The following is an 11064-nucleotide window of genomic DNA, read 5'->3' as shown; positions in this document are numbered from 1 at the left end:
TCATCGTTTGACATTGGCTGAGTGGATAGGTTAAATGCGGTTATACCACGAGAGATGTGGTATTTCTATTGTTTTCCGATTTGAACTGTTGAGTTGTATTATGAAATTCTACTCGCCCATGATCCTGTTATTATTTCATACTATGCTTATTTCTATTCTTAAGGTGCGTGTGTATGAACTCTCTAAGTTTTTGTTGCTCATTCATCTACCTTAAACATTTATCTGGCATATAAGATTGATATATGAGTTTGAGATGCTCATAGACGGCTCAACGGAGTCTAAGAAGATAATTGGTTCCTAGAAGATTTACTTTGTTTTGTTTTTAATTCTCATATGATGATCCAGACCGTTCATTTGATAGGCCCGCCCAAAAAAATAATTTCCACAATGTATAAAGGAAATGCATACTATGAAAACCTCTATAGATCGGAGGGCTGGGATCATCCTATGGAAATGATTTTTTTGGCCACAACCTATTTATTTATGCTGTAGCCCATCAAATGGACGGTTTGGATCATCCTACGGTGTGAGCCGTAGTGGACAATACGTTCACACACCATATAAAATATGACCTAAAACAAGGCTGCCTATCGGACAAACGAAAATTGACATTTCCACTGTCGTTTTTTTATTTTCAAGACGGAATTCCGTTTTTAAAGTGTTTTCCATTGTACTTCATACTAGGTAGGAAGTCGGAAGAAGGGTTATCGTACAGTTAGTATGCGTTCGACGGCGAAGACGGCACTGGGTTCGGAACCAGCGGTGGGAACCCTAACGGTGTCGAAAAAAAAAGAGTACAGAGTCACCAACAGACTTCAAGAAGGGAAACGCCCTCTTTACGCCATTGCTTTCAATTTCGTCGACGCTCGTTATTTCAACGTTTTCGCCACCGTCGGAGGAAATCGAGTAAGCCCCCAAAAAAAAAAACCCTAATTCCCCCTTTTTTTTTGTCTTATTATTCCTCTCTTTTGATTATCTCTGCACGTATTGAAATCTAATTTTGCCTTTTCAAATTCATTTATCAGCATTCAAATTCGGCCATTGATTGATTTGGATGTATTTTATTTTATTTTTAGTTTACGCTACCTATTTTCCCCTAAAAGAGTTGATTTATTTTCTCAAATTTGGCATTGAGGGTTTCATCTTGTTCTCACCAATGGCCTCGACTAGACTATTATGGATCTTTGATCGAGGGCTGATGAACACATGATCCAGCCCCTAAGGGAGCAACTAGACAATTTGGATGTAATTTGGACCTTTTTAGATTACAATTTCCGTATAAACTGCTGCAAAAAAAATGATCAAATTGAAACCTAAAGCATTCTTGGCTATAGGACATTAGGACGTACATCCAATGGAAACCTTAAACATTTTAAGATTACGGACTAGTTTGGGTGTGCGGTATAATTAGATTTGGGTGCAATTTGTGTGCAAATGTGCAATCTAATTTTTTAAGATTGCAGGATTCCATACAAATTACCCTTCAGCATGTTTGGGTGCGGGGCATAGACTCGGAGAGTAGTGTAATAAGAAGTCAACAGGGAGGAGACAAGCATTGGATTTGGTTGGAATTACCTCGGGGAATAGTTTTAGTAGTGTTTGGTTGCGCGACATAGACTCGGAGAGTAGGGGAATAGGTATGAGCCTATGCGGGTGTCATTTCCAATATATATATATATATATATATATATATACGAGAGAGAGAGAGAGAGAGAGAGAGAGAGAGAGAGAGAGAGAGAGAGAGAGAGAGAGAGAGAGAGAGAGAGAGAGAGAGAGAGAGAGCACCATTCCCAAGATTTTTGAAGCAAAATTCCACCTTTTTTGAGGAATTTGGTTTGAAAACTATAAGGACAGGACAAGAATTCCACTTCAGCAGACGTGCAATAATTACCTAGAAGACATCACAAGGAGTCGTCGGGGAGTTCAATGCAATATTGGCAACCAAACGAGGAATGACATCCCAAATCCAACCAAAATTCCGACTGCTGCTGGGATTTTGTGCAACCAAACACACCCTTTGAGATTAGTTACAGATACAAATTGCACCCACACTCCAATTAGATTGCATACTCAGACAAGCATGATATTTCTTTACACACACTCAAAGCATGTACCGGAATCCTCTACAGTCTTCGCAGTCTCTGCACTGCTAAGCTTTTCTAAAGCCTTCAAGGAACTTTTCCTCGAGTTACATCCCACCAAAAGATAGCGGTTCAAGTGAAACAAAACAACTCAGCCTTCGAAATCTAACTCCATATTCTTTTCTTCTAGTTACATCCCACAAAAAAAATGAGAGTCAAGTGAAACAAAACAATTCAGAAAGTGGATGATTAGAGCACCCTCTCGTAATTCAACATCCCTTCAGAAAGTGGATGATTGATGATAGCCTAATAAGTCATATACACCAGACACCTTAGCACTCATCTACATCAAACTGAAAATGAGTCGTTAGTTGCCCTGATGTATAAACTGCAACTAAAAAATAATAGCTGTCTTAAGATTTTTTATTTCTATGTAATTGACACATTGATTTTTAGTTGAGCTCTTTGCCAGTTTTACGTAGTCTATTACTGTTTCTCCAATTTTGCATATAAAGGTGATGAAAAAAGTGTCATGTTTTTTCAGGCGACTATTTACCAATGCCTTGAGGGAGGTGTAATCGCGGTTCTGCAAGCATATGTCGATGAAGACGTGAGTTGGAGCTTCTTCCGTTTAAGATGAACGTCTTATCATTTATTGGTGTTTTTCAGATTTTTCTAATAATTTATTTGATTTTCGTGTTCTTTGTATTTCAGAAGGATGAGTCATTCTACACTCTAAGTTGGGCATGCAATGTTGATGGGACCCCATTCTTAGTTGCAGGTGGAATCAATGGTATAATCCGTGTCATTGATGCTGGCAATGAAAAGATACATAAGGTATTTCCTTATCCAAATTCTCCATGTCAGACTTTTTTATTGTGATTATAATTTTACATTTTCCTTTGGTTGGCAAAAACTGTGTCCATCCTCATATTCATTATCTATTTTACATGGAAAAACACGTGAAAGTGGGAACTATAACCATTCCATACACTGCTAATAACCACGGGAAACTTTTTTTTCTTCTTTTGAATGATGGGAATGTATTAAAAAGCAAAGAGAAAGACACTCAACCGAGCTAGTATAGGGCAATGAACAAAGAAGACAAACAAAGAAGAAATAACAATGCTACCTCAACGAACATCGGAAACCCTTTCGACCATGAGAGATCCACATTCTTTTTGTGTTGTAAGAAATTTTCATATTCTTACTAAAATGCACGCACCATTATATTACTGTTTATATCATTTATTGAAATAAATGCTATTTTGGATGCTCTTACACATGCAGAGTTTTGTTGGCCATGGGGAGTCAATAAATGAAATCAGGACTCAAGCTTTGAAACCTTCACTTATAGTGTCTGCAAGCAAGGTAAATGCTCCTACCTTTGGTAGTTACACGTTGTTTGCCTTTTACATGGATCTTTCTGATAATCCAGAGAATATTGAAACAGGACGAATCTGTTCGTCTATGGAATGTGCATACTGGGATATGCATTTTAATATTTGCTGGAGCTGGTGGCCATCGCAATGAAGTTTTGAGTGTGGTAAGTGCTGACATAAGGAACCATTTTTCTCAGGGTGATATTTGCATTCCCTTCTTTTGATGTTTACAACCCCACCTATTTATACATTTTTTAAAGTGTTTCTGCTCACATCTTTTCAACATTAAACCAACTGGTGGGGCTGTAAGTAACAAACTAGAGGTATCAATATCATTTCCATTTTTTTCCGTTTTAACAATTTCGGTCATGAACTATGATAGAATAGATAATGTTCAAATGCTAGCCTGCAGGATTTTCATCCTTCTGACATATACCGCATTGCGAGTTGTGGCATGGATAACACTGTTAAGATTTGGTCGATGAAAGGTAGTGAATATATGTTATAGATTCTTGTGTGTTAGTTTTATGATACAAGTCAATTAGCTTGGTTTTGCTGTGATAATTTCCCTTGCCATGACATATGCAACCTTGTGCAGAGTTCTGGACATATGTTGAGAAGTCATTTACATGGACTGACCTTCCTTCCAAATTCCCAACGAAATATGTTCAGTTTCCTGTAAGTGTCATTTGCTTATTTTCTTTATAGAAAGAGTATTAGCCGTTCAAGCTGAGATGATTTTTATACTTCCAGGTTTTCATAGCTTCAGTTCATTCCAACTATGTTGATTGCAATAGATGGCTAGGTGATTTCATCCTGTCAAAGGTGAATTACTCCTGCATCCATAGTTTCATGAGCTGTGATTGCTTTCATTATCAATTGATTTTATTATCTATATTGGGAGTTTATTTGATCATGTTACAATCATTGAAAATCGGAATGTTTGGTGAATGCTTTCAGCATTAGTATAGGCATGAAATCAGAACTACAAAGTTAAGTTTACGTGAAAAAAATACAGACAGGGAAACTCTTCTTTTCGTTTATTAGTTTTGGGGAAGCCGAAAATCAAACCTTTTTGAAAGAAGCAAAATTACAATGATAAAACTGAAATGTAAGACCTTGCCAAAATGTTCTGTCTAGCATTCTCTGTTAAGTTCTTAAAGAACTACACAGCTCACTCTGTAATTGGTCAATTTAGCTGTTAGTTATTGGCCTCCTATGGACATGGGAGATCCTCCCTGCAGAAGGAAGGGCATACTTTGAAAGAGAGGAGATTAGAGAGGTGCTGTTGAAAACGATACAGCCCTGGGTCCCAAAGGTTTTACTTTTGCTGTTTTATGAGAATCATAGGCTCCTTAAGGAGGACATGTGACGAATGTATGCTAATTTCTATGATCGTGGCACCAGGGGCAAAGATTGCAGTGCCACTTATATCACTCCATACCTGAGCAAGAGGGAGCCGAAGGAGTGAAGGATTTCCTTCCCATTAGTTTGATGAGTAGTCTTTATAAGATAATCGTAAAGATTCTGGCAATCAGGTTGATAAAGGCGATAGAAGATCAGATTTTTCCGAACCAATGGGCCTCTCTCTTGATGATCGACAAATCCTTAATGGTGTTCTTATAGCTAATGAATGCCTTGACTCAAGGAAAAAGAACAGGCACTCAAGTTTAATTTGCAATTAGATATGAAGGAGGCTTAAGATAGAGTTGACTGGGAATTCATCCACTATCTTTTGATTAGATTGTGGTTTAAAAAGTGATGACTGAAATGGATTATGGGATGTATGTCCTCACCTCTTTTTTCTATACTCATCAATGATAAAGTTTGTGGCCTTTCTAAGAGTTCTAGGAGTTTGAGACAGGAGATCCTCTCTCACCTTTCTTGTTTACGTTAGTATGGGAGGCTCTTAGTAGACTCATCACTAAAGTCGAGGAGTCGGGTTTCTTTGAAGGTTTCTCTTGGCTCTTAATAGACTCATTACTAAAGTAGAGGAGTTGGGATTTTTGAAGGTTTATCTTTGGGGAGGGGACTTCCTTCCATATCTCAGTAGCAATATGCAGATGTCACTCAATTTTTGTGGTGATTCTTGCTCACAAATTCACTAGTTGAGTTATATCCTTTTGGTGGTTTGAAGAGGTCTTTCGGATCAAGGTCAATGGTTAAAAGAGTTTTGTGGTGGAATCAAGATGGAGGATGTAGAACAGGTTGCTGAAGAGTTTCTAAACGACCAGGATCAAATGAAAGTCATTCAAAGGATCAAAGCTTCAAACAACCAACTTCTGATCAGACTTTTGCTATTGGGGTTCATGATTTGTTGTTGTTATTGTCTTGATGACCCCTACAAGGGATGAACAGTGTCATCAGTCTGAGTCCCGTATCATTGCAAAAAAGGCCGGGAAGATGGTCAAATTTTAGTTTTTTAGTGTACTATTTTTAGTTTCTATCTTAGTTGATATTGGGGCTTCTGAATCATTTTTAAGAATTCACATTCATGAAAGGTCAAACAAAGAGTTTTGAGTGCATTAGGATTTTTTCTATTTTAATATTTCAGGTCAAGTTAGGGTTTTGGGAGTTTGCGGCATAGATAGTGCATTGTAACCCAAAATGATTATAGTGTTTGAATACAATGTAACTTTCCCTAATTTCCCTTGGCTTCAAGGTGTTGATTGAGGTTGGAGATGTGATCTCTTATTCTGTGTTTTTTGCGACATTCGCTATGCCTGTTTGTACCAGAGCAAGTTCTTTCCTGGTTCAATGGCCAACAATGGTTCAAATCGCCACAACTACGCAAACCGTGCTCCCGAAGATCGAATCCATGATGGTAGCAGTGTTTGAAGCCTTACCACACGATTATGATCAAGTGTTGTTCTAGCAATACCAAAATTCCAAACGAGGGAGTCGTTCCGTGAGAAAATACAACGAGGAATTTTATCAATTGTCCTCACGTAACGATATGGCAGAAACTGAATCACACCAAGTGGCAAGGTTTATAGGTAGAATATGCTTTTCATCAGTCAAAAAAATAGGTAGATTACGTTTGGTCATCCAGGATCGACTTATGATGCACAACTGATTTGGACCCTATCCGACACTTTCAAGATGACGACTATGGTTGAGATGCAGTTGGTTGGGAAAGCCCAATGCAAGGGATCAAATATCTGGCAACCACAAGAATTTTACTCGTGTTGATTCATCATGAGCTGCGATCATGACGCCCACAAAGAAGTGACCAAACAAGCTGAAGGACATCGTCTACCAAAGAAAATCCTTATGGTCTACTCCATTTGTCTATGCATAGTGATTTATTTTGAAGATATATTGATTTTCAGTCATAGCGAGGAAGAGTATTTTGATCACCAAATAAGGTACTTGCTGTATTGAAAGAGAATAAACTTTTTTTATAAACATGACGTATAGTTTTACGATAGACAGCCCCATGTTCCAGGCTATATTGGGAGCAACTCAAGTATTCAAGGATTATCAAGGAATGACCGACATGTAAAACCATTAAAGACGAGGAGTTTCTACAGGAGGTTTGTTTGAAATTTCTGCCATTGCCTTGCATTGCGGAACTTTGAGAAGCTATTTGTAGTGGAGTGTGATGCATCATTTGTTGGCATGGGAGTTTTCCTATCCTAAGAGGGCAGGCCATTCACCTTTCTTCAGTGAGAAGTTGAGTGGTGCTTGCACAACGTGGTTGACTAACGAGCTAGAGCTTTATGTGGTGTATCAGGTCCCTGCAGCATTAGAAGCAAGTCTTGATCCAGATGAAGTTTATTCTTTACACTGAACATCAAGATCTAAATTTTATTCATAGTCAGATTAACGTTAAGCAGATGCATGCTAGATGGATTTCTTCTCTACCTTTGTGCTGAAGCATAAAGCTAGTTAAAAGAATAAAGTGCCAGGCACGTTGAGTAGAGGGACAAGTTTATTAGTCAGCATGGCTAATATAGTTGTGGACTTTGACCGTCTAAAGGAACCATATGCTGAAGACAAAATTTTCAAAGACATTTGGGCTAAGTGAAATGGAGCAATCAGCAGAGTTGCATGCTCATGGTGGTTTTGTCTTCAACGAAGAATCAGTTATGCAAGATGTTTACTACAAGAGCAGATTATCAACGAATTGCATGCAGGTTGCTTAGGAAAAGAAAAGAGCTACGTCCTTCAAATGTCTCCTTGAAAGTTGGCGATGCTCCCACATTCAAGAGAGGCAGGATAATTTTGCAGTTAGTTCCTTTTGCGGTGGTCTGGACCATTTGGGCGGAAAGAAAAAAAATAGAATCGTTTGGTCTGACCAGCAGAACTGATTATAATGAAGCGGAGGCACAAATTTTGTTGAGCAATCTTCAAATATATATTCTTTGAATGGCAGTAATCTTCAAATATTCATCAATAACCTTGGAGATCTCCCCTGTTCGTGGAAGTGGATTCTTTTAATGCCATTTCCTGGACTAGATGCAATACTCTGAGTCCGTGAAAGCATGCTACTGTTATTGATCAAATTAAAGAGATCATTGACAGCAGCACACAACATTTGTAATTTTCTCATATTTCCCAACATGCTAATGAAAATGCTGATTCCCTTGCTAAGAGGGGTTTGCCAAATTATAGTGATCATTGACAGCAACCCCCAGCCTCTACACTTTCTCATATTTTCCGCGATGCTAAAAGAACTGCTGGCTCTTGCTAAGAGGGTTGTGTCTAGAATCTAGATCCTCTTATGTTTGCAGGGTAATCTCCTGATTAGCTTTGTATTTTCTGTTTCTGTTTTTATAAAGTTTCTGCTATCATTTCAAAATATATTTGCATAAAACCTGGATTATGAAGTTTTCTGTTATTATTTCAAAATATATTTGCATAAAACCTGGGGTACTGCTGCTGCCTAGGAGGATGCATTTCACCTCAAGCCACCTTATTGCATTTATTGGGAGCACCCTCAATTTTAAAAACTGCCTAGGAATCTTGTCGATTGTTCCCCTCCTATATTATTAATATTAATGTGTGTGTGTGTGTGTGGGTGTGGGGGGGGGGGGGGGGGGGGGGGGGGGGGGGGGTGGGTGGGTTGCGGGATTATACATATCTAATTGATTCTCTTACCTATGCGTACCGCGTGCACTGTTCTTTGGTTCTTTGCATCCCTGGGCTGATATATATATATATATATATATATATATATATATATATATATATATTATAAACCTAATCAAATGAGTGTTCAGTAAGGTGTCAGTTGTGTTAATTGCAACTTTTTGGAAATAATGCAGAGCGTTGATAATGAAATCGTTCTGTGGGAACCAATAACCAAGGAACAGAGTCCTGGAGAGGTGAGGGTTCCTTTTGCACATGTATTCTATTTTGGCAATGCAAGAGTTTATAGACTGTTTTGACTTTGTTCACAGGTCTATATTTTCCATTCCATCTGCATAGACCAACAGCCATATACCTTTCAAGTTGGTTATCCCTGCACTATTTTTTTGACAACTCTGATCTTCTTTTCTGTTTAGGGTGTGGTTGATGTTCTTCAGAAATATCCTGTGCCGGAATGTGATATTTGGTTTATCAAGTTTTCGTGTGATTTTCATTACAATGCCGCAGCAATAGGTAAAGGATGTTGTACTACTTTATTTGTAGATCCCCTGTGCATTGAATCTGTTATGTACTCTCAGCAGGGATAACAGGCATGCATCCTAACATTGTTTATTAAACTGTTAAACAATATTAAATAGTGAAGATACAGAACCTAAAAAAAAAGGAAGAAGGCAAAAAAATAAAAACAAAAATGGACTATGAATCCAGATGGTTGGTAAGAGTAGTTATAGTATTTAATTTCATTAAACTGTTGGTAACTTTTGCTGAAACAGGATCAAAAGGTATGTAGTACACTATGCCCTCCAACAGTCAGTAATTGCTTATGTTGGTCAGGGAATTCTAGCAAAGACGTGAAATTGCCTCTTGGCTCATGATGCATGAGAAATCAACCTAATCAATAGCAGTAAAAAAGAAACCTAATGGACCAAGCATTGCCCCGTACCGGGAATTAGAACTTTGGAAAATTCAATAATGATTCTCTTCTAGGTAGATATTCAGAAGTTTTCATCAGGTGCTATTTTGTGTTTAACAGGGAACAGGGAAGGCAAGATATACATTTGGGAACTCCAATCCAGTCCACCTGTTCTCATAGCCAAGTCAGTGTAATCGATAGGTTTACTACACTTTTAATTTTCTTTACCAAATCTGATTGTTATTGATATTGGCTATTGAAATTCCTTATTTATTTGCAGGCTGTCTCATGTTCAGTGTAAGTCTACAATTAGACAGACGGCCATGTCATTCGACGGAAGGTATTAATTCTGATCCATTTCAGTTGTTTTTATGCATCAATGAATGTTCAATACATCAGTTCAGCGTATAGCGAGCTCTCCAATACAATACAGTATACGGTGAATTTGTTAAAAGTATTATTTATCTGTGACATAATGAAGAAAGAGTAGGTCATTAGTCCAGAACCCAAAATAAAAAAAGAGTAACTTGGTTGCTTGATCTGTTACAGTACCATACTTAGCTGCTGTGAAGATGGCACAATCTGGCGATGGGATGCTGCCGCCTCCTCGTAAATATGGCACCGGTTAGACTTATTCGGCTAGTGATCAAGGATGCATTTTGGATTGTAGGTTTTTGGGAAGGCATCTGAGCCTTCCATTTTTACAGATTACAAATTCAAGGATCATTCAATGGCAAAGATTAAACTCTACCTGTACTTTTGAAAGCATGTACTTGCTGTTTATGTTTATTTATATAAGAGACCAGCATGGACTATCATTGTTCCAGCATTATTCTCCTCCAACATGAGATCTAGTCCTACACCTAATGGATGGATAATCTCGTCAGTAATGTTTGGGCCATTTTTGGCAGCAATGAAATTGTTTTCCCATGGAATATTATTTCATCCCGTGGTGGGAGAGGGGAAGAATTTGAGAGGGCCGGAGTGAGGATTTTGAGAGGGCAAAAGTGAGGAGATGGTGCTAAGTGGCTGAAAATTTTGGAAAAACAAAAATCTATTTTGCCGACCCCTCTGATATAGATATGTATTGATATGGTGGGTATATCACAATATTTTAAACCACAACGGCCAATGCTTGCACCGCCATGGCAGGACGCAAGCCATTACAGCGCTAGCGGAATCATTTTCCATTGCAAAGCTGAGGGATATTGACTATTGAGTAAGAAAATGTCATATAAACAACTTATTAGGCAACTTTACAGTGAGAAAATAAGTAAGGCCACTTTTGGATACCCACAAGATTTAGATTTGGATTTCTCACATTTGCAGTTGAGATTTGGAGCTCGATCGGATCCTTCGATTTCCAAATCAGCTACAACAGTGGGGGAAATAAAAAATCTGATTTTCAAATCTTTTTTGCCAGACATTATTTGGAAATCCATATTTGTGGCAATTACCTTCACCCTCGCTGCTCCTCGACCTTGCTGCAGCAACAGCAGCAAGACATTCGTCCGTCCGTACCTCCCTCCCTCGTATAACATGAGCATGAGTATGGTTGATGTATTTTGTATCCAACTCATCCAAATCCAAATAC

At 38.2% G+C, this 11064-nt stretch overlaps 1 protein-coding gene across 1 annotated transcript; it reads left to right on the top strand.

Annotated features, from left to right (window-relative positions):
- Nucleotides 1-603: 603 nt before the first annotated feature.
- Nucleotides 604-10296, top strand: FIE (Transducin/WD40 repeat-like superfamily protein). Its single transcript, XM_077387380.1, has 13 exons — nt 604-906; nt 2626-2691; nt 2796-2918; nt 3372-3452; nt 3535-3627; nt 3876-3951; nt 4062-4141; nt 4217-4288; nt 8734-8793; nt 8974-9070; nt 9591-9654; nt 9751-9810; nt 10020-10296. The coding sequence occupies exons 1-13, from the start codon at nt 721-723 to the stop codon at nt 10081-10083; spliced, it is 1122 nt and encodes a 373-aa protein (XP_077243495.1). The 5' UTR covers nt 604-720; the 3' UTR covers nt 10084-10296.
- Nucleotides 10297-11064: the final 768 nt, after the last annotated feature.

Source organism: Tasmannia lanceolata, unplaced genomic scaffold, assembly GCF_043159265.1.
Source record: "Tasmannia lanceolata isolate RefF3 unplaced genomic scaffold, GAP_Taslan_0.1 ptg000008l, whole genome shotgun sequence".
Classification (NCBI taxonomy): Eukaryota; Viridiplantae; Streptophyta; class Magnoliopsida; order Canellales; family Winteraceae; genus Tasmannia; species Tasmannia lanceolata.
The sequence above is the reverse complement of the archived record's forward strand: the minus strand, read 5'-3'. Positions and strand labels throughout refer to the sequence as shown.